General features: G+C 41.9%; 1 protein-coding gene across 10 annotated transcripts in view; it reads right to left on the bottom strand.

Moving 5' to 3' along the window:
* SIPA1L1 (signal induced proliferation associated 1 like 1) overlaps positions 1 to 24,661 on the bottom strand; it is a 380,227-nt gene that overhangs the window by 73,702 nt on the left and 281,864 nt on the right. For all 10 annotated transcript variants that reach the window (XM_047795415.1, XM_047795405.1, XM_047795408.1 and 7 more), the window contains 5 exons: positions 22,047 to 22,150; positions 18,770 to 18,927; positions 10,640 to 11,213; positions 9,723 to 9,997; positions 408 to 677 (listed from right to left, as the gene is read on the bottom strand). In XM_047795415.1, the coding sequence (XP_047651371.1) occupies positions 408 to 677; positions 9,723 to 9,997; positions 10,640 to 11,213; positions 18,770 to 18,927; positions 22,047 to 22,150 (1,381 nt within the window). The remainder of the gene's footprint in view (positions 1 to 407; positions 678 to 9,722; positions 9,998 to 10,639; positions 11,214 to 18,769; positions 18,928 to 22,046; positions 22,151 to 24,661) is intronic.

The raw sequence follows: 24,661 nt of genomic DNA, 5'->3' as shown, positions 1-24,661 counted from the left end.
GCCAAAAACCTGCATTCTGTTGCTACGATCATATCATTCATCCTCAAAAGATAAAGGCTGTCAAAGACGATGATATGGTCCACGTCACCTCAAAGAGTCTGCCAAGTTTTAGTTCTTCTGGCTACTAGGTATGCAGTGATGATTTCTGCTGATCAAATCACATGGAAATGAAAGAGCAAAGCCCAAATGCCAGTAAACAGAGTGGAATGCCTTGCTGGACTATATACCTTCATTTATCCTTAGGGCTTTGCAATGCTACCATGCTTTAAAAACTACTAGTACAGGCAGCTCTGTTTTAATTTTTGATTTCTGATAAAATACGGGGAGACCTAAAGCCAGTGCTTACGGGGTCTGGTGCAACTTAAATCAGGGGCAGAGACGGGGCAGACCTTGGAAGGCACACTCACCGCCTCTCCAGGGGGCGCCCGTCACTGGAGATGCTGCGAGGAATGTTGGCGGCTCTTTCTGGTGGAGGCATCTTCCCGTCTCCTTTCCCAGCATTCAGCCTCGAGGTCATGGGACTCTGCACCTGGGATGGGACCTGAGGTGAATGAGCCCCCTTGTTGGCGTTCCTCTGCCATTTGTTATTGTTTCGAAAGGGAAACTTGAACTCATAGGAAACCCCTTCGTTCATTTTGTACTCCATCACGGGCATGCGGTAGGTTTCAGAGCAGCTCCTAGAGGGAGGGCACAGGGAGAAGAAGAAGAATCAATATTGCTGCTTCTTGTTGGTAGAAACACACTGATTCAAAAGTTAACATGGATCAAATACCTCATCCTTGGTTTCAAACCATCTTTTTATTTTCTTTTATTTTTTCATTTTTGGCTTTTCAGGGCCGCATCTTCAGCATATGGAAGTTCCCACACTAGAGGTCAAAACAGCTGGCCGACGCCACAGCCACAGCCACGGCCAGGCGAGATCAGAGCTGCATCTGCGACCGACACCACAGCTCACGGCAATGCCGGATCCTCTAACCCATTGAGCAAGGCCAGGGATCGATCCCATGTCCTTATGGATACTAGCTGGGTTCACTGCCACTGAACCACAACAGCAACTCCCAAACCATCTTTTAATCATTAAGCCCTATAATTATTTTCCTTTTAAAAACCAGAATCCAAGGAAGTGTCATACTAGTATTTCTTTAGCTCAGTCCCAAATGTTGACTCTGAGATATGGAGTCTTGAAAAAACAGCAGTTATCGTGGTGGGGGCGGGGGACGGGGATGGCGTGGGGTCATTCAGCACTGAGACCTGGGGAGGGAAGGTGCCAGGACAGCGTGTGTGTGTGTGTGTGTGTGTGTGTGTGTGTGTGTGTGTGTGTGTGAGAGAGAGAGAGAGAGAGAGAGAGAGAGAGAGAGAGAGAGAGAAAGAGAGAGAAACCCCTAAGATAGGGGAGAAAACAGTCGGCTTTATACACCCTTCCCTTACGATTAGGGACCTAAGAGGGTGTATGTACAGTTTTGAATTTGTTGGGATCCCGACAGTCAAAAATAAGTGGGGAGAAATCTTGAAATTCAAACTGAGAGCCAAATTTAGCTTAGGAGAGGAAAAAAAAGCTAGTTATTGAAATTGTGCAATTAGCAAATCACCAGGGAACAAAGCATAATCTGAAATCACATCTTTTTTTCCCCCCTGAAAGCCAGAAATCTCCCATAGCACAGCTGCTCCCAGGTAGCAGCCTGAGTGAAATTCGTGGCAGGTACAATTGTCTTCCATCATTTTACCCTCTTTTCGTGCCAACCCCCAAACCTGAGGAAACACAGAAGCTCCTTTCCGTTCCCTCTACCCAAACAACCAAGGAAGGTTCAATCAATTACTGACTTGATTGATAGGCAAATTACTAAAAAAACCTCTTCCCACTAAAGCATTAACTCAAACTGTGCATTTGAATTTCATCACTAAGTGAAAAAAATGACATTCTTTCTTAAAGGAATTTCAAAGATTGAGGAATAGGTGGGAAGATTGGGAAAGGCGAGGTGAAGAGTAAAAGCCCTTTAGGGGTCGAATCAGAGCTGCAGCACCAGATCCGAGCTGCATCTGCTACCTACGCTGCATCTTGTGGCATCTTAACTGGCTGAGCCACAGCGGGAACTCCCATTAATTTTTAAATGTAGCCACGTTATGAAAGGAAGATGAAATATGTGACATTAATTTAACAATACGTTTTACTTAATATATCCAAAATGCTATCAGTTCAACATATAATCAATAAATACACGTTTAAAAAATTAAGGAAACATTTGACATTCTTGTAAATTTGGTGGGTTTTTTTTTACCCTTAGAGCACATCTCATTTGGGACAAGACATGTTACAATGGCTGTGTAGCCACAGGTGACTCATGGCTTCCGTACTGCACAGTGTGAGTCCACAGGGCAACCAGCCGAAGGCCGAGTCTTGTTCTGGGGAAGGGGCTTATGTCGATGGGAGAATGAGCACAATGGAAAGGGCCACCCTTTCATGACCTTGTCCGTGTATCTCAGAGTATGACTCCTGATACGGTAAATGGACCCCACCATGCGTCCTCTCCTACGTCTCCAAGACAGTCACAGCTTTTGAAAAGTGCTGCTTTGGCGCATGTGCATGTGTTGGGGTCCTTGTCCTCCTCAGTCCTAGCCCAGGTCTCCAATGGCCACCTCCGACTGGAGTCTCCTTACCACTCCCTCGGACTTCTCAAAAGCCTCGGTCAACCTGACCCCAGGCCCAAGACTCTGCTGTGCCCCTTTCGTGCTTGATGACAATGGCTTTCAAGCTTTTTGGATCACAATCCTGGTGAAAGTATATTTTACACTGTGATACACCTCAACCATACACACACACACACACCCCTTCCTCTGACAGCTTCAGTCCTGCTATACTCTGTGTTAATCCATTTTATTAAAAAAAATACATTGGGGACTACCCCCTAAGCTGATTTCATGATCTACTTAGGAGTTATGATCTGCAGTTTGCAAAACACTGTATAGCCCATTGGACATTACTTTCAGCAGTTACTGACTTCTTATAAAATAAGAAGCTCTTTTTGCTAACATGAGGGATTATCACCATAGGCTTTGATAAAATCTCAAGCTATGATTTGATATTTCTGACAAAAATATGTCATTGCCATACATTTTGCTTGTCAACACAGGTGTTCATGCAGTATATCTGAAGTCTTTCATTTCTGATCAGACAATATCTAGATCTCTAGATCTGGAAATACAATGCAAGAATGTAGTAGCTTGCCAAAGGAATAGCAATAAAAATTTACAATAATGCATGGAAAAATGTCTTTCCACCTCAAAATCAGGACTAGTTTTGCTTCTCCTCAGCAATGGTCTGTTTTAACTTGTAAACTCAAAGGCTCACAGCTTCTCTGCCCCTTTCTGTTGGCTGTTAGGAACCAACACAGGTACAGAATGTGTATAGAACTTTATCCCATATTCTGGCACGAATTTAGCTGAGCCACACCAACTCTCTCAAATCCGGACATCATTATACCCATTTACGAGGAGAGGAAATGGAGGCCTGGAGATATTCATGTGCCCAAGCCAAGAAGAACTGGCAGAGCCAGGCTGTGAACCCACAGGATAAGTCAACTTGTAGGTTAGTCTTATTTTAGTCACTAACTAAAGAATTCTACTCCCAATCCCCAAACTTCACTCACAATGACTATCACGTCACTTGGGGCATAGCCTATAACAAAATGTGAACCTCAACAATTTCTAAAGAGCTATGGACAACAGGAATTACAACTTCGGTGCTAAAAACGGCACCAGTGACAAGAAGAAACTGTGAGTTAATTGAAAAGCCGCTCCATCTCCTCTCTTTTTCAGCCTTTTTACTCTTTTTCCTTTAATTTCTTATTACCCACTACCCTCCCCCTTTCCCTTAAGACACTAAGAAATGCAGACAGAAAACCAGCTAAACGATATATTGAACAGAACATCACAACAACGAACTCTTGAATCAGAAAGGCTAGATATCTGGACAGCTATGTCCCTAAGAAGCCATGTGACTCTAGCTTGGGAAAAAAGGAAACTTTCTAAACCAAAGTTCTTCATCTAAAAAAATTAGAGACTAAAAAAATGTTCTCTAACGGCCCTTCCAGCTCAAGCAGGATGCTTTTGACTTTGAAATACCTGTTTTTCAAAATGAAGAAGAAACTTTGCAAGTTGGTCCTTTTGGGTAACTTGTTTTTGGCTCTCCCTCCTGAATGGCCCTTGATTGCTTTCTTTAAAAACCACAAAACAGAACAACAAAAGACCCACAATTGCCAAAGCAATCCTGAGAAACAAAAACCAAGCAGGAGGCATAACTCTCCCAGACTTCAAGAAATATTACAAAGCCACAGTCTCAAAACAGTGTGGTACTGGTATCAAAACAGACAGACAGACCAATGGAACAGAATAGAGAACCCGGAAATAAACCCTGACACCTATGGTCAATTAATCTTTGACAAGGGAGGCAAGAACATAAAATGGGAAAAAGAAAGTCTCTTCAGCAAGCATTGCTGGGAAACCTGGACAGCTGCATGCAAAGCAATGAAACTAGAACACACCCTCACACCATGCACAAAAATAAACTCAAAATGGCTGAAAGACTTAAATATACGACAGGACACCATCAAACTCCTAGAAGAAAACATAGGCAAAACACTCTCTGACATCAACATCATGAATATTTTCTCAGGTCAGTCTCCCAAAGCAATCGAAATTAGAGCAAAAATAAACCCATGGGACCTCATCAAACTGAAAAGCTTTTGCACAGCAAAGGAAACCCAAAAGAAAACAAAAAGACAACTTACACAATGGGAGAAAATAGTTTCAAACAATGCAATGGACAAGGGCTTGATCTCTAGAATATATAAACAACTTATACAACCCAACAGCAAAAAAGCCAATCAATCAATGGAAAAATGGGCAATAGACCTGAATAGACATTTCTCCAAGGAAGATATACAGATGGCCAACAAACACATGAAAAAATGCTCAACATCGCTGATTATAAGAGAAATACAAATCAAAACTACCATGAGATATCACCTCACACCAGTCAGAATGGCCATCATTAATAAATCCACAAATAACAAGTGCTGGAGGGGCTGTGGAGAAAAGGGAACCCTCCTGCACTGTTGGTGGGAATGGAAACTGGTACAGCCACCATGGAGAACAGTTTGGAGATACCTTAGAAATCTATACATAGAACTTCCATATGACCCCACAATCCCACTCTTGGGCATCTATCCGGACAAAACTCTACTTAAAAGAGACACGTGCACCCGCATGTTCATTGCAGCACTATTCACAATAGCCAGGACATGGAAACAACCCAAATGTCCATCGACAGATGATTGGATTCAGAAGAGGTAGTATATATACACAATGGAATACTACTCAGCCATAAAAAAGAATGACATAGTGCCATTTGCAGCAACATGCGTGGAACTAGAGAATCTCATACTGACTGAAATGAGCCAGAAAGGCAAAGACAAATACCATATGATATCACTTATAACTGGAATCTAATATCCAGCACAAATGAACATCTCCACAGAAAAGAAAATCATGGACTTGGAAAATAGACTTATGGCTGCCCGATGGGAGAGGGAGGGAGTGGGAGGGATCGGGAGCTTGGGCTTATCAGACACAACTTAGAATAGATTTACAAGGAGATCCTGCTGAGTAGCATTGAGAATTATGTCTAGATACTCATGTTGCAACAGAACAAGGAGTGGAGGAAAAAAATGTACACATGTAAGGATAACTTGATCCCCTTGCTGTACAGTGGGGAAAAAAATAAACAAACAAACACAAAAACAAAAACCACAGAACAAAGGTCCACCACTCCCTTGCTATCTGGGTATCTCTCAACTTGCCAAGAGAATGATGGTACACAAGTCAGAGGTCATAGATACCAAGACACACTGCTGTTCACACGCTCCATCCAGCTGGTGATCGATGGGTGGGGTCCTTCCCGCACTGTGGCATCTCATGCCAGGGGAAAGCCTTCCGGGGGAGGCCGCAGGTAGGTAGGTATGTCCAAACCTGCTTCTGCCAGGACTGCTTCCATCATGCTGTCATCCTAGTTGGCCCTGTTCACTCTTTGGGCAGCTAGTAAACGTCTTTATCCCTTATTCTCCCTACTGTTTCAGTGGAAATGAGGCTGTCATGAAGATTTTAAGCCCAGTACATAGTAGGGGCTCAGGAATTTTGCTTTACTTTCTCTGTCCTGTCTTCTCTTTAAAAAAACTTGACTTTGGGAGTTCCTGTTGTGGCACAGCGGAAGCGAATCTGATTAGTAACCATGAGGTTGCGGGTTTGATCCCTGGCCTCGCTCAATGGGTTAAAGATCCGGCATTGATATAGCTGTGGTGTAGGCCGCCAGCTGTACCTCCGATTCAACCCCTAGCCTGGGACCCTCCACAGGACCCTCCACACAGCCATTTTTTTTAATGGCTGCTGTGAGTGCAGCCATTAAAAAAAAAAAAACGCAAAAAAATAAAAAATGAAATAAATAAAACGCTTGACTTTGGAAGCAACTCAGAGAGGGTCGGCTTACTTCCTGAGAACAGGCAACAGAGCTCTATTTTATACATGTTATTGAAGCCCCACTTTGTTGTTGTTAAATTGGTTTTTTCATTAAAACTTCCCCAGAAAACAACGCCCTGCCTTTTCAAAACTAGTGACTCTTCCATGTGAACATACGTGGGTGTTGAGAATTACACATGGTCCTCCTGCTGGTGCCTGTGATCTGTGACTGCTTGGATCCTGGTGACCCTGAGAAGCACGTGGCCGGGGGCAGAGGGCAGCGTGTTCCAGGAGGCCTGCTCTTCCTGTGCTGGAGCTGCATGACTCGTCAAAGAGCAGAGTGATTAGCTGCTAGGCAAAGAGCCATGGGAGTGTGAGGTGCAGAGGAGAGGAAGAAAGGGACAGAAGAGCATTATCTTATTTTGCTGAAAACTGTAGCAAGGTGTTAATACTTCAACTGTTCCTTTGAAGCTGTTTCTAGAGGGAAGGGAAGAGCAGCTTTGAGTCCTCAAGAGGCATCCAGGGCATCCTTTCAGACCTGCTCAGAGGTCTGATAGTGGCTTTCTGGGTGGAAACTCTAGTGAAAGAGGCAGAGTGCATCTCCATGGGACTGTGCGGGGCTCCGATCCTTCAGCCCATGTGACCATCCCAAGCCCTACTGGGGGCAGGTTCCCAACATCCCTTCATCCAGTCACCACCAGCTCCGTGGCTACGACAGCATGACAATGATGCCCGAAGCCGAGGTGGGAGATGAAGACCAAGAGAGCCCATCCATTCAGGGCTGTGTGGGAGCCAGGCTGCCCCGGTGTACGGGCATGGACTGTGGGCACCTACCCCAGCTCTCACTCAGCATGAGATGCTGAGGCTTGAAATCGGCCATGGGAAGATTTACACCGTGGCATCGGCACATACTACAAATCAAGGTTCTTTCCCCAACAGAAAGCCAGGTGACCAGCACCTCCCTGCTTATGCTGGTCCATAAGGAAAGGACTTGCATCCTAAGCATAAGAAGTTAAGAGTTTGGATTCTGAAGTTACACCTAAATTTTTCAGAGGTTGGGGAGTTACTAACCTTTCTGAGTCTTAGTTTGTTTTCATGAGGAACAATATTAATACTATGACCTCATAGGGTGGTTGTAAGGATTAAATGTGTTCATCTACATAAAAGCGCTTTTTCTAGGGTTTGACACATTAAAGTAATGCTCGGAAAACATTAAGTTGTTTTGACCAATACACTATAGAAAACATAGGTAGTCTAGTGCTTGGCAGTTGCAAATCACCTCCTGTCACAGACCTATCAGGCCGGGGCGAGGCCTTTGGTCCCATCTTTCTAGTAACTGCCATTCACAATTCAGTATCAGTCAGGTTGCCCATTCCATTCTATTCCCACTCACACTAACACACACTTATTTCCCTCTCACCCATATGAACTGGGGAACCCAGAAACAAGGGGTAAGACCCCTGAGCGGACAAGATAGCATCACAAGATCTGCAGGTTTCCCCTTGTGTGGATCAGTCCTCAGACCGGCGTGCGTACTGTACTGTGCCTAAGTTTGACAAGTTATACAGATTGGTCATCTTCTTCAGTGTCCAGCTGCCTGTGCAGAAGCAATGAAGTGGGCAACATGTAGGAGAGACCAAGGGATGGAAGAGAGACAGCAGGAGCATCACAGACCACCAACTGCCTCTCTGATCATGTTCTTGAGGAGTTCCCATTGTGGGTCAGCACAAACGAATCTGACCAGCATCCATGAGGATGCAGGTTTGATCCCTGGCCTTACCCAGTAGGTTAAGGATCCAGCGTGGCTGTGGCATAGGCCAGCGATTACAGCTTCAATTCAAACTTGAGCCTGGGAACCTCCATATGCTGCAAGTGCGGACCTAAAAAAGACAAAAAAATAAAAATAAAAAGTAAGCAAGAATCATTCTTGAACTGCTGTTCAGCAAAACACTTGACATTAATACGGTGTGCCTGAGGAAACCCAGAAAAGACCTGGTTAACTAAGGCAGGCGATGCAGATACAGCAGTTTCAAAATATACCCTCCTTGCTCTCTACATAACGAAAAAGTTCTGGATGTATATTTTGGTATTTTGTCTCCAGGAAAAGCCAGTCATCCAAAAGGGAGCATTTCTTAAAACTATCAGACAAAGGGATGTCACCACATTTTGAAATTGGCACTGGGCCGTCTGGGAGGTAAGCAGTATGAAATGTGACTCCGAGCACAGTCTGGTCTGCAACACTTGGTTTGAAGTACATTGATATTGTCACAGCTGCTTACTTTTTAAAGGACACAACGAGTGCATCATAACAGTTTACACATTCCACCATCTGATGTGCATGGATCTGGTGCAGGGCTGGTCATGTTTTGGGAAAAAAAAATAGCATAAAGAATACTGTTTTGGCTTTAGAAAGCCTAAGAATTAATTGCCAAAGCTTAAGAGAAACTCTGGGAAAACACTGGGTTCAAAGCAAATTAACAGACTGACAAAAAACTAGCAAAAAATAGCATGTGCATGCCCAAAGGAGAAAGGAAACAGTTGATTAAATTTGTTCCATCAAGAAACCTCCCTAGAGACAGAGAAATTAGATTTTCAACAGTGCTGCTGGTTTGGCAGGAGCCGAGAGGGGCGGGGAGCTCCTGGGCTTCCCTTAGGGAAAGTCCGGACACCAAACTGCCCGAGTATCACGAGCAGAACCAGCTCATTTGAAGCCAATTTCTGACACATGCAGATGCAGTTAAGAAAAAGCTTGGTAAGTCACATTCAGCTCTTTAGGCTGAGATACAGGGGTCGAAACATGTCCTTTGAGTTTCGGACAGCAATTGGGCACAAACGGGAGATTCAGAAGAATAAGAGTGTCATGGAACATAAAAACGTCTGACAGTTTGTCACGCCAAGTGTCTTTTTAAGGTTAAATGTTCACTGTTTCTCAGCTACTGGTGCAAGATGTTTTAAGTGGATATTCCCAGACATCTCTATTTGTCACGGCGATTTTCTCTATCCGGAGATGTAAATCCTGGGGTTGGTCCAAGTGAGTGATTCTTTCCAGCTGCTGTTGCCATAGGATAAAAGGGAGCTGTGTCCTGCGTCAGACTTTCCATGGAGGGAACTTGCACCATCACATGTGATCTGGTGCTCTGCACAACCCCCTGCCCTCCTACCCCGTGAGAGACGCTCTCCAAGGTCCACAAAGGGCCCCGGACTCTCACACCTACCTCCGAGGGGTGCAGTCATCATGTGGGGGGATAATGACCACCTTCACGGTGACGGATGTTCTCAGGAGATCGATCATCTGCTCGTGGCTCAGAGTGGCCACCGCCACCTTGCAGATCTCCACCAGCCGGCTGCCCTGCCTCAGTCCTGCCTGCCAGGCATAGCCGTAGGGCTCCACATCTGCCACGATGCCCTCATAGTTGACGTGGAAGCCAAGCTGTCCCAGCCCATTCCTTCGCAGGGTCATCTCCACTGATTCACAGCCTTTTGACACAAACTAGACAAAGAAGCAAAAGGGATCACAACTTAATGAACACAATAGGGTCTGAAGTGGTACACGTGGAACTGGAAAAACACGGCGAGCAGGGTTATTGGTGAACACCCTGCCGCCAGCTGAAGAGCGCTCTGCTTGTGTCCCCTTCACTAATCGCCATTCATCAGGCCCAAAAGAACGTGCTTGCTGCATCCAAAGACCTCAATGGCTTCTCTGAAGTTACAAGGAAACCTCTAACAGAGACCTACAGGGAGCTGGCAGCAAAGAAAAACTGCATTCTGCTACTCATTTTGCCCTTGAACCATTCAAAGCAGCAGATACTCAATCAAACAATTCTCTTCAACAACTAAAGCAGATTGGCCGGGCAACATCATCAGTCACCAAGGCAGTGGGATCAGGTCACGTACAAATGAGTTTTCAATAAAAACGCACAATAAATGCGTCTCTCCCACGTGTTCTACTACTTTTCCTGCTGAAAAATGATGGGAAGTGCGTGTGACATAAACTCTGTGTTCCTTCCCGTTGTTAAAGGAGTTTTCAGAGGTGCTAGTAAAACAAGCCGAGCTTCTGTGACTTGGCTCCAGCCTGCGTTAAAAGCTTTATGAAAGGGACATGCCTGTAGGTAAGAGGAAGGCAAACACTGACCTGAAGCCTTTTGACAATTTCTTTGATCTCCTCATTGTTAAGGAAACTCTCCACTGAAACGCACTCGCCTCGCTCGTAGAAGATTTTGAGGCTGGTGTCTGTTGAGGTCCACCCTATCACATCTCTGCAGGAACAGTTGAAAACCACGCTCTTGGTTTCCTGTTCGATGAGGACGATGAATTCATTGGAGACCCCGAGGAGGCAGTCTATCTCCATAGCCTTGTTGTAGTCTTTGGCCCGGACGGCCCACACAATGGCCCCCATGCTGCTGAGCTCAGCTCCGGGGTATGGCTTAGACTTTTCCTTCTTCTTGGAGGCCAGAGAGATGAACGGAAACTTGCCAGATGGGTCAATAGGGGTGTTGGTGACATTCTTTTCGGCCAGATCTTTCAGGTACTCCTGGCGGGTCCGGGTGGCCATGGCCCGGAACTTTTCTGACTTATGAGCAGCATTTTCTGCATTAATCACTTTGGCCAAAAGGAAGTCCCTGAAGACGTTTGACTTAGGGAAAGTGACTCCTTTGGGGATGGGAGGTCCAAAGGAAGGCACATCTCTGGACCTGGTGACAGCCACACTAAGAGACAAAAATCAACGAGAGAGGTGTGTCAACAGTTCTCAGTGTCGCAGCATGAGAATAACATACACTTTCTCAAAGACAAAGATGTCCTTCAGAAGCAAAATAACTGTCATTGCTATACAAGCAACAATACACATTTCTGCTTAACATGAACATACTTTTTCATTCAATCATATTTAGGATTTATAGAACAAAAGGTTTTCAAGTCAAAACCCCCAAAAAGCTTAAAGTAAAAAGTTTCTTTTCATTAACAGATAGTAAACCAACCATAACTCCATGAAAAAAAGAAAAAAAGAAAAAAGAAAAAGGATTTACTGTAATATTCTTCATGGAAGATAAAATTTTAAATACATAGCAATTATTTCCAAAGGTTGGGGGGGGGGTGTAGGCAGGAGAGCTGGTTACTATAACCACATAACCTTTCAGGATAAGCAGAGATTCTGCAAGCAACCAGGTTAAAAAGCAGAACTTTAAAAATTGAAATTTAAGTAATAGAAAAAGATTATGATTTTTGGGGGCAGGGGTTACAGCAATAGTATTTTTAAAAATCATATTTTAGGGGCTGTGGCTCAGTGGTAATGAAATCTGACCAATATCCACGAGCATGTGGGTTGGATCCCTGGCCTTGCTCATCGGTTAAGGAGCTGTGGTGTAGGTTACAGACATGGCTTGGATCTGGTGTGGCTGTGGCTGTGGCTGGCAGCTGCAGCTCTGATTTGACCCCTAGCCTGGGAACTTCCATGTGCTGTGGGTGAGGCCCTAAAAAAAAAAAAAAAAAAATTCACATTTTACAACTGAGCTATTCTCTGGTCCAAATTCTCTGTTTTTGGTATTTGATTCTGACAAATTTATCTGTAAGGAATATGTGTTCCTTTTCCCATTCCTTTAAGCAAGTAAGAAAGCCTGTTCCAGGCACTTCTTCTGCAGGTATACTGCTAAAATTGGGCCTAAGAAAAGGTCCATAAAAGCATCTGTAAGAACTCATTATTTTTAATCTCAAAAGGAAAAAGATTAAGTTTTTCCTAAAACAATAATAAAACAGCAACAGAAATTAAATGGAAAAGGGGAGGCTGTGTGTTCTATGTTATGTTCCAAGACCTCATTCTAGGACCTCAGCAAAGTTTAAGAGGGCTGGAAACGATGATTCAAACAGATCAAACATCTCCTTTTCAAATTATCTAATTATTTAAAAGTGAGTCAATTACACAACTGTACTAAGCATTAGTGGAACGATACAAAATCTGTTCCTCCTGAATTCTCAGAATTATGGAAAGAACATAATCAGAGCATGTGTGCATCTTTCGAATTAAACTGAAGAGCTCTGTTATACTATTTTTTTTTTATTTCTAGGGTTTGCTTGAAGATATTCAGCTTTGCTTTTCAAAAAATGACTGTTGCTTGTGAAAACAGAATAAATAAATAAAAATCAGCAACCTCAGGATAAAAATTATATTATTTTGTCAGAAGATGCCATGAGACAGCCTATTTGTAAAAATGGCTTTTCACAGATTAAAAAAAAAAAAGAAGAAGAAGAAGAAGAAAGACTGCCTAGTTCACTTCATGACAAAGAAAGGTGGCAAGCAACATTCTGTTCTCTAACTGGAGATGAGAAGTCACAGAAAGCTTCATATTCATGATGGCCTAATTATATCAGTATCAGAAAGGCAATTTTTCTCATCTAATGCGAACTGCCTGGCTTGAATGCTGACAGCTGTATAATTTTAATGTGATCATGTTATTTTTTGTTTCAAGTCAAATAGAGGATGCTAAAACCCAGATTTGCTGCCTTTTTCTAAAAGGAATCCCGTAAGGATTCAGAAATATTTAATATCTTTCATTGTTAAATTGGCAATTTCTTCTGCTAATTTCACTTCAAATCATGTTTCTTTCTCTAGAAGCAGCTGTGATTTGATTTTAACTAAGGAGAGGAACATGCTAGCAGGAGGTGTCGCTAGGAACACCACCCATCCACATGCCCCTTAAATGCACTGGTTTTCCACAGATCTATTTATTAACAAATAGAACTTGAGACGAACATATACTGAAAACCCACCAACAATTAGAAGCACTAGAATGAACCATGAGGGAAAAAAGTGAATCCTTAACATATAATTATCAGTGATTCATCACGGTAGGGAAGTAAACGATACAGACACTAAAATCAGCTTTGCACCATTAGAAATAGAATCCTTAACAGAAGAAGATGAGGAAGATGATACCCTAAGAGTGCTCTTTTCAAATAAAGGGTTTTGTTTTGGGTAAATCTAACTTTCAAGGTTTTCTACAAGGTTAAAAGCTCATTAATTTAGATGCCACCAATGCTGAACGCTTGATAATACGGCCCGTTAGAAGCTAAGTAGAAAGATATTTTCGCCTTCCTAAGAAAAAAAGCCTCTCCAGAATTTCAGTGTGCTATATATAGATACTTCAGATGTATTAATTATAAGAGGTTCTTGCTATTTTAAAAAGCAGATTCCCAAAGGCTTCTTGGCCACACTTATGTTCGCCTTGGGTGCGATACTGCAACTCCTTCGAAAGAATACCTTCTTAAGAGCCATGCCTTACTTACTCAGCCTTGTTAAGGACTAGGATGTTCTACTCAAGAGGGTTATCTAGATGACAGACAGACAGACAGACAGACGATCGGAGGCCGAAAGAGTTGTGGAACGTTAGCCCTGGAGAAGAACTTGGAGAAGTCAGTGTGTCTCAAATTCTGCCAACAAAATCTTGAGTTTTATCTGAAAATTCATCTTCATTGTGCATTCCACTGAAGAAAACCTGCATTCATTTCAACGCAAAAATATGTTCTGTCCCCTAAATCTTGGAGTACAATGGAGGGACCAGGAGGTGTTCTGATTCACAGTCACTTGACACATCCCTGGACCTCCATTTGAACAGCTGGTAAAAATTCTTCACTTCTCCAGGAAACAGAGACGTAAAATGAGTTGCCCAGGGCTCGTTAAAGAGAGCCAGGAGTGGCCAGAGCCTGGGTTTCTGGAAGGCCAACAGTGTGCTCTGTGACAAGAGCACACGTATTCCCTGAGGAAACATTTTTAAATCTCCCACTGGAGGTGCCTGCAAAAGGGAACAGCCACAAGAGTCACATGGCCAAAGAGACCACCATTAGGCTGTTTCTAGTAGATCTGGGCCTTGTGCCATCTGCTGGCATCAAAGACCTCACATGAAGCAGCAAGTTGATACACGGAAATATTCCATTTTCAAGTCGATACATGGGAATGTTCCAGAAACATTTGAACAGAGGTCTCAATGAAAAAGTCAGACAACCTGCATTTCTGAAGCCCCATGGAAACAGCAATGAACAACAAAACTGAAAAGGAAGGGGGCTTAGCCTCAAAATGGTATTAGTCCCCCCTTGAAGGTCAGATCCGACTGCCAGCTCGGGGAGCCTTCCAAGACAGCAGACCTTGGCAGAGCACAGGAAAGACGAGTGTCAGAACAAATGTGTGCCCATCGGTCCCTCCCTGGGGGCTCTACTTCTCACAGTCTTCATTCGCCAACACTCACCGAGCAGCACCTCCCATGTGCCAGGCACTATGCTGCTATGAGGACCTGGGGCGAGGCGTCACGGGGTACATCCAGTGGTTTGCACACTCTCCCAGGAGGTGTGGGTGCTACTGGAAACCCCCAGGAAAGGTACTTTATCCAGTCCTGGGAGGTCGGGCGAGCCTCCCAGAGAAAAGAGGAATCGGAGTTCATCAGGGGATGGAGGGGCAGGGACGTGTGTGAGAAGAGCAGAGGCATTCTTGCCTGGAGGGCAGCATGTGCAGAGGGAGGGGCTGTAAGGGGCTCCACACAGCAGCAGGGGTGGGGCTGGGGGGTGGGTGAGGTGCCAGGACATGAAGAGACAAGAGAGGCCAGATCTGAAGAACTCCATGCAGGCTATGCTGGGAAGTCTCAACGTTTCCCTAAATGGTTTTCAGCACAGAGTGACAGATTCAGATTGCTGTCTTAGAAAGGTCAGCCACACTTGGGCAACAGGGATGCTGATTAATGAGGGCCTGGAACAGACTTCTCAAAATAAATTTTCACCACTTGACCCACTTGCAAATTTTTTTTTTCCCCTAAAGCTTGTACATTTGTTTCTTTTTATCCAAGAGAAGCAGAGAAAATGGTCATGGACACGTCGTGTGCATGCACCACACTCCTTGCCTGCACCAGATACTTTATGCACAGGATTTTAAGTAGATGCCAAGCAACCTCCCACTGTGCAGTCAGGGAAATTTAAGATCTGAGAGATTTCAGTCTGGTCTGATTCCAAGCGCTTTTTACACTACATCATACAAACTCCTCTCAGCACTTATGACACAGGAACTGCTGAATATGGAAATCTTTCTGAGAGGAGTAACATATATTTCTCTACCTTCCTAAACATGGTGACCGATCACAATTTAACATCTGTTTCAAAGAGAGGTCCAACCACGTATCATTATACTAGTTTTAAAATTAACAATAATTCTTTTTGAAAAAAAATTTTTAGTAGAGTTGATTTACAATGTTCCATCAATTTCTGCTGTACAGCAAAGTGAGTCAAAGTTCTAATTTTCAATTGTGTGAGATATCCTAAGATTTTTTTCACAGTCTGTCTGAACTAGATTGATCCTAAGGCCCACCCATTACAATTAATCAATTTTACCTTAAATTTTCAAATTCTGTTAATGCTGCTCTACTTCTCTCACTCACTTCTATTTCCTGTAATTTATTTGTTGGAGAAACAGGGCTATTTGCCACATAGAGTTGTCCAGAGCCTGAATTTTGCTGAATACAGACATTTTCTCTGGACTCTTATATTTCCTGCAAATTGGCCTCTCAAGAGGTTTGATCAGATTCACATTCAACTGTGGGGAGAGAGGATGAGGCTAATTCACAGATGGGGTGTAGTCTTCCGTTATGAGATACACGTTTGTGTCTTTTCACATCTGTAGCCTTTGGTGATCAATGCCTAGATCCACGCATTCATGAGGTTGTTGCTTTTTTTTTTTTTTTTTTTCCCATTTACTAGCTTAAAAAAAAAATGGGGATAAAATTTTTTTTTTTTTTTTGTCTTTTTGCCATTTCTTGGGCCACTCCCGCGGCATGTGGAGGTTCCCAGGCTAGGGGTCCAATCGGAGATGTAGCCACCGGCCTACGCCAGAGCCACAGCAATGAGGGATCCGAGCCGCGTCTGAGACCTACACCACAGCTCATGGCAACGCCGGATCCTTAACCCACTGAGCAAGGGCAGGGACTGAACCCGCAACCTCATGGTTCCTAGTCGGATTCGTTAACCACTGTGCCACAACGGGAACTCCTTGCAGTGTATTTTTACAAAGTGAGGCCCTTAGGAGTGAGTGGAGTATATCTGGCTGTTTGCTTCCAAACCAAATGACCCCAGGTTGCTATGCTGATTGAATCTGTACCTTTAACATGAACAGTCTTCCTGCATCCCCTTTATTGGTAAGCACTCAATTGATGCTTTCAGAACATCCTTGCCACTAATCCGCTCATCTTTTTGATTTGTTGCTTCTCATCTGATCTATCAACTGGAAAAATGAAACTCACTGTAATGATACAAATAAAATAGTAGACACCAGAAGGCCCACTGATTGGGTACAGGCCTAAACTCTAGTACACAGACTTAGTGATTAATTTCTGAGTTCTTGGCTATGTCTACTATTCGAGGCTAACTGGCTTTTTGAATTAGTTTGAATTGGTTAAGTTTTTCCTGTATAAACTTTCAAGTCCCCAGGGAGATATAACACACATTATTTCAGAGCCTCGTTTCCATATTCAGCCCAGGGATTTTTTTTTTTCCTTTGTTCCCCTATTGTATTCTAGAGCCTAGAATAGTACCTAGAATATTCTGATAAAGAACTGGTTAAAAAAAAAAAAGAGAGAAGCAGCAGCAGCTCTAAATTTGTGCTTATATAAAAATTACCTTGCCTGGTGACAATGGCTAAATTTTCCTAAAACTGCTTTATACCATGTTGTTATGTGATGATCTAGCCTTCCAAGGGCCTCTACTGCCTAGTCACCCTTCGACAGCACAGCCTTCTTACTGGACTTCTTTCCACTGTCCTTCCTGCATCTATCCGTCCATCTATGCCACTGGCCACCCTGTATCTATACGTCTATCTATGCCACTGGCCACCCTCGATTCCCAGAATGGCTTCTCATTTTCTCACTGAACTTCACCATCTGTGCTTCAAACCACACAATGAATCCCATTTTCTCAGTTAAACGTTCCTTATATCTTTAGCCTGTACTGACCCCACAACTCTCTACACAGCAAGACACTCCTTTGAGGAAATAACTTTCCACACTTTAGTACCAAGTTGATGTCAGTAAGTAAATGTGAGTGTTCACAGCGGAGAAAGTTGGGAAAAGAGATTTTAAAGATGAAAAGCAGCTGAATTATTCTAACTACATCACTGAGAGACAAAGTTATATTTAAATAAACTGGGTTTAAATCAATGCGTCTCTAAGCTTTCCCACCAGAGTACATCTAATGAAGCAGATAAATTCACACCTCTAGCAGTTTGGGGAAGGGCTTGGGTATGAGAAAACATCATAGGTATGAAAGTTGTTTGAAGACCTGCATTTTATCTCAAAATTGATACACATTTTTCACTCTACTTCATAATACTTTAAGAGAAAATAAACCTCTTTAGATCCCTAGACTTGTTTTGTTCTCTGAACTTGCTGACTTACTCCTGTAATTAAGCTGCATTCCACCTGGGATTAAAACATTGTACTTCTCACAACTAACCAATTATCAGTCTGCGTTGGCCACTTTCTGTGTAGGTGGCTATATTTATACCAAAAAAAAAATACATATCCAAAATTAACGAAATCCAATCTTCCAAGTTTTAGGGACAGAAAACTATGACAAATTTCCCTATTTTGAAAGGATGGATTCCTATGAGGACATCTGATTAATGCTGGAATATCCCTGCACATCTTCTTGGCACAGATTCTTATTCTCTTCAACACCAACCCCCTCCAGAATTCTTGCAGAGGCCTCTGCAGGCAGACGCTTGAATTCTGATACCCATGAGACTAGGTCAACAAGGGACACTGAAACAATTCCACCAAATGCTTAACAAAGCATAGAAATGCCTCTAGGACTGCTGTCAGAAATGGTAGAGTGAATTAAGTCTGTCCCAAGCAAAGGTTTGGGCTTTTTAAATAATAATTAAAAAAAATTAAACCCTTCTTCCCTACTGATTATCATCATTCTTCTCTGCTTTGGCCAAGCCAAGAGCAAAATATAATTAGCAGTGTGAGTAATTAGCTGGTGACCAGATGGCATGGATGGGGGGCACCACCTGAGGAGGAGGTGCGAATGGAGACGGCAGGTGTCCAACCAACATGTCTGGGGACTGTCGATGCCATCAGGTTATGTCACCGGGTAAGTTCAGCAGTCCTCGGGCACAGTTTAAAGGCAGATATAAATAGTGAAAGACTTTGCACTGCCACTTTAGAGACCAGAGCTGGAGGGGGCCTTCTGTGGGACCACCTGCCTGGGCCCATCTAGCCAGTACTGGAAGCAGTACCTGTAACAGACGCTGTCCGTGCACGGGTTGTGAACCCGGACAATGACGAAAACGTGCTGAAAGTGGGATCGGATGTTTTTCGGGCTGAATGGCTGTGCTCCAGGCTCTTGGAAAACAATCGTTACGATATCATTTCCGATGTGCCGCTTCCGTAGAAGCTAAAAGAAGACATAAGCGAAAGGCATAAATGACAACCCTCTTTTTCCTTCCCAACTCCCTTATGTAACTTTATTTAAAACATTCATTATTAATTGGACCTTATTAGGGGAGGTAATCTAGAGTTATCATCACGATTTCAACCTGTCTTATCATTTCCTCCAAGAAAGAATGTGGAAATGAAAATTCTGAAATTTGCATAAAATCTATAGCCCATTCAAATAGATCTAACCAACATCTAGCATATTACGCCAAGTCCCAGCATCTCCAAATCCTCAGTTTCCATAACAACAGTTTTGTTCCATTTTCATATAAGAAAGAAACTTGCCACCGGGAAGATTTTTTTAGAGATGAGAACGGCTGAAGTAATTACAACGCAATTTATGTTCCGATTTAATTAGCTTCATTTAAAGAAATGTGGCTAAGGTGTTTTCTGATAATACTTTTTTGTGGCACAAGCTGGGAATGTAGAAATTAATAATATTCTGGAATGTCAAAACAGCCTTAAAGCAGGTTAAATTTCAGGTTTAAATAGTTTCTTTAATTACAGCGAAAGCTGCTTAAGACCACCTTCTGTTTCAGATTAGACAGTGTTTTGGAAAGGTGGCTTTCAAATTCAGGCACTCTAAATCATCCTTGGTCACTGCCTCTCCAGGAGGGGATTATGAGATAGTTTAATTCAATCATGTGAAGAAAAACTCACCAGAATTTGTAGTACCCATATTTATTACAAAGAGACTCTTATGAGGAGGAAAACAACTAAACATGACATTTACATAAACTATCCATTAGACATAAGCCTGCATTTATAAACCTTTAAAAAAATATTCTCCAGTGACTTTAACTTACACAGTTTTCATACCAGTAAAATCAATGAGCTGGTATTGGCTGCCAGCTGGGACAAACAATAGCCTTTTGGATTAGGGTTGAGAATTGGGAGTTAGAACATTCAGGAAATGTACTTTTACTTGAGGAATTTAAAAGCATCCCAAATCATTTTCCAATGAGGCTGTTTACTTCATTTCTAAACATGATACCAGATGTTACAGAAATAAAGGCTGCTCTGTACTGACTGCTTTAAGAATATAATATACCCATTATCAAATATCAACTCAGGATCTTCAACACACCAAACACAAATGCAATCTATGTCTGTGTCAGTCTTGCATAGATGATGTTATTGCCTTTTTGATTCAGTGTTATTCTTCTTTAAAAATATGGATCGATGTTTTACTAAAGCACCCAAACAGAAATAAATCCATCTCTCCATCACACATTATATATAAGACAGTATTTATAAATACATTCCTGCAAAAAATATTTTAAAAGGTATGTTCTTTTTGTTTTTTTCCTAATCATACGGCAATCTACATGGAAGAAATACAGTCTTTAGCTAGAGAATTAAAATTTCTTAATATGTAGCAATATCAATTACTCTTTCATCCTGATGTAGGACCATAATACTTCTGCCTTGATTGGATTCCCAAATTAAATAATTTAGAGAGTTGTCCATTTAAATGCCAACTTACTTTGCTCCTCCGCATTTCAACTCATTTAGTTGGAAATAAACCACTAAACTTTTTATCCCCCCTTCCCCACGTTATATTTATCTGCTGAGTAATCGGATAGAAAAAGCCTTTATCTCTCTTTCAAAGATTATCTGTTAATCTTAAATTCTGTCTACTGTCTGGTCAGAGTAAGTTTAGTATATTTTTCTTAGCATGTTTTCTTCTCAGAGAAATCTAGAACTTGGAAGTTGCATAATTCAAATTGCATAATTCATAATCAGAATTTCTAACTTCTTGACACACTGTCAACAAACTCCAGATCAGGGAATTTACCTTAAAATTTTATAGGTTTATTTCAGATTTATAGCCAATTCATTGTTTTGCAAGCTATTTCTTATTACTTTGGAAATCCTAAGAGGCAACATTTTTGTTAGTGAGATCTGTGATGTAATCAAACCTAAAGTGATGACGTGTTAGGGTCCATCCATGTTTTGTTAAATTCTGTGAAAGAGGATGTGAATCATTCTGCAGCTGGCCTGTGTTCTGTTGGTACAACAATCGACAATAACAAAACCAATGTCCATTGTCAGGTCAGAAGTAACACTGGACTGCTGTGTTTACAATAGCTATTGAAAGGAAAGCCTGTTAGTTCTCTGCTTTTTTTTTTTTTTTTTTTAATGTCTGCACTTGCAGTATATGAAAGTTCCCAGGTCAGGGATTAAATCCAAGCCACAGCTGTGACCTGCGTTGCATCTGCGGCAACGCCGGATCCTTTAACCCTTTGTACCAGGCCAGGGGTCACACCTGCGCCTCCGTAGTGACCAGAGAAGCTGCAGTAGGATTCTTAACTCACTGCACCATGGCCGGAACACCCTCTCTGGTTCTTCTACATTTCAGCTTGGTATCATGTGTTTTGAAATATTTTTAAAAAACAACTACTACCACATACTCTCTGAAACAATACTGTCAGTTTCCATTTTGTTCTGTACCAACCTGTCACTTCTTAGTTTCTACATTTTACCATCTCAGTGACTACATTTTAGTCATTAGCCTTGGATCTTTTCAAAGAAACTCTGTGCATGAGGTACACAAATGCAATTGTTATTTATGCTGTCTCCTGAAGAAGAAGGGAAAAAAAAAAAAACATTTTTCGGAGATCTCATTGACATTTATTTTGATTTTTTCTCCAAGTCAGTATACGAAATCTCCTTTGAAATCTGAAATGAAACATCAGTACTTTCCTGCTTTGTACACTGGCCTCTTGAGATGAAACTTCACCTACTCATGCGTCTTCTTTGCAACCCTGCAGAGTCATTTAATCACCATGATTGCAACTTGTTCTTTTCAGATTTCAGGAAAACCTCAATCCCCAAGGGTGAAAAGCAAATGATTAATTCACAAAGCCATCCAGCTGGCTGTTAACCTAGAATTTGTGTCTCTTCATTTGTTTTCAGCTCATTTGCTATTCCTTACTTCGACAAAGTACAAAGCTTCCTGCTGCTGTGACAGGTGCGACACTAAATTCTGGTTTAAGATTTTACAAACTTGCCACTTAGGCTGCTGGGGGAAATGAAACAAGGGCGAAAAACACAGATGACACAGGGATCTCTTACCTGTTGCTTGTTGTTAGGTGTGTATGGCAGCATGGTAGACACGTGGAACATGATCTCATAGTCTTTGTATGTTGTGTACAGAGAATGAGTTCCAGTGGAGTCAGCTACAGTTAAAAAAAAATGAGACTAATGTAAGAATCGTAAAAATAGTTCATTTAAGAGAAACATCTCAAAAAAAAAAAAAAAAGAGAGAGCGAGAAATGGCTTAGGATGAAAAGATCCTAGATAAGATCTAGAATAGGGGTTCTTACCCAGTCTTTGTACCCAATGTCCTCTAGCAATCTAGTGAAGTCTATGGATTCCTTTTCAGAATTACATGCGTAAATGCAAAAATACATAAGATTTCAACAGAAATCAATAGCACTGGAAAATACTATCAAAATGAGTTAACAGTGACATAATAGCATAAGATTTATGTAACAAGTATAAGCGGTTGGTCTAACAACTATAGTAATTTTGAAGCAGTGATATGATACGCAATATCTTGAGATTATCTCCAAGAACAAACAATATGACATGAAAATGCCTGTGCTTTCTGTTGGCACTGGTGATAAAATTACAAGGAGAGCGTATACTCCTGTGTTGGTGACCTACATTCATAATTAGAGGAAATGCTATATTTCAATTAGGGCTTAGTGAAAATAAATGTAAAATGATTTCTCATCCAAGTTCACAGACTCCTGAATTCTGTCCACAGACATTAAGTTCAGAACACCTTTTCCAACACTTCTGACTCAAGCAAGCAAACCATTTTGTTCTTAAAAAATAGATGGAAATTTAACACGATTTTGACACTGAGTAACAAACGTATTATAGCAATGCCCAACAATTTAAGGCTGAGTGTGCTCTGCTTTCACCTTGAGGAAAAAAAACCAACCCCAACCCCAATTCCCTGAATCATTATACAAATCAATGTGCCCATAAATACCTAGCAACCAAAGAGAATTATTAATTGTCCAGTTGAAAGGGAATATCTATCTATCTATATTTATTTATTTGCGCTTTTTAGGGCCGAACCTGTGGCAAATGGAGGTTCTCAGGCTAGGGGCCGAATCGGAGCTGTAGCTGCCAGCCTACACCACAGCCGCAGCAGTGCCAGAACCGAGCCACATGGGTGACCTACACCACAGCTCACGGCAACACCAGATCCTTGACCCCCTGAGCCAGGCCAGGGATTGAACCTGCATACTCCTGGATACTGGTCAGATTCATTTCCACTGAGCCAGGACAGGAACTCCAAAAGGGAATATCTTTAGATTGGAAGGATCTGGACTCACAGGTGGCAAAATAAACAGAGGTGCATTCAGCCTAAGTAAACCCAATCCTCCATCAATGATACTGATGAGGAGCACACACTTCACTGCATCTTAGAAAAAAAAAGTAAGACAAAGCCCCTGGAATATACCAAAAGGCAGTTCTCAAACTTGAGTGTGCATGGAGTGGCCGGGTGTGCCAGCTTAAAAGGCAGGTTCCCATCCCCCACCCCAGAACTACTGCTCTGTGGGTGTGAGGCAGGGCAGAGGAATCTATTTTAATAAACACCCTCAGGGGACTCAAATGCAGTAGCTGCACTGCCCTTAGGCGCTGCTCCAAGAATAAACCACAAGAGCGGTCTGCAGAGACTTGTTAGGATGTTCTCGAGCCCTGAGTTTCAAACTTGAGCTTCTTGGAAGACCTTGACTTTGAAGAGGACATAAGATGTAAAGGGTTTTAAAAACCTAAATGTACAATAAAGTAAAGACTACTTTTCAAAAATTGAAACAATAAATACCAACACATAACTCAAGAAAAACATCTTCTAAATGTTAATAACCACTGCCGCACAAAGCTAAAAATTACTATAATAAATAATTGATCTACTTAAGACAGGTCTTGAGTATGAAGAAGGTATCTGCTGTTAAGCACTCTTGCTATAAATACCTCTAGAACCCACTTGCACATTTTACAACTTTAAAGTCAATGCATCACCTGTAACCAGTGCTTACATGTGTTTCAAGTCAATTTTCAGCAAAACTAATGGACTAGAAGAAAAAATTATCATCTAGTGTTCATTGATTACATTTTGCCTTAGACATCGGTCTCATTCTAAAAGGATTACTGCCAGGAAGTAAGACCACCCTAAAGATAATTTGTTTCCAAAACTCGTTCTTTCTTGCACATGTCTCATTTCATATAATGGACGCTGCATGGATCACCCTTTTTTGGGGGGGCCCTTTGGAAACCCCAGCTTTGCTGATAATTTTTAACAGTTTGGAAATAGTTTCAAGAGTTGTAGAGATAAAACTAGGGCTAAAACAATAAAATTTCCTTTTCTGAGAAGAAAAGAATTCCCAAATCCTGAAATTACTGGGTACATAATAGAATTACTAAACTTTACCAGAGAGAATGCAAAATGAATGTTTGTTATATCTCTAAAGAACAAAGCAGTTAACATGATTACTCTATTTTTAGGGACCCCAAAGCCCTGAAACCATGAAAGACTTAACGGAATGAAAATCAGGAAGATGGCCATTAGGAAAATGACAAAAAATCCTTTGTCTCTGGTTGAAGAGAATATAGACTGAGTAATTTCTAAAGGGAAAATATGCTTATAAAAGAGGGATGAAAAGAAGATA

The sequence above is a fragment of the Phacochoerus africanus genome, chromosome 9 (assembly GCF_016906955.1).
Source record: "Phacochoerus africanus isolate WHEZ1 chromosome 9, ROS_Pafr_v1, whole genome shotgun sequence".
NCBI classification, from domain to species: Eukaryota; Metazoa; Chordata; class Mammalia; order Artiodactyla; family Suidae; genus Phacochoerus; species Phacochoerus africanus.
This window is presented reverse-complemented; position numbering and strand designations above follow the sequence as displayed.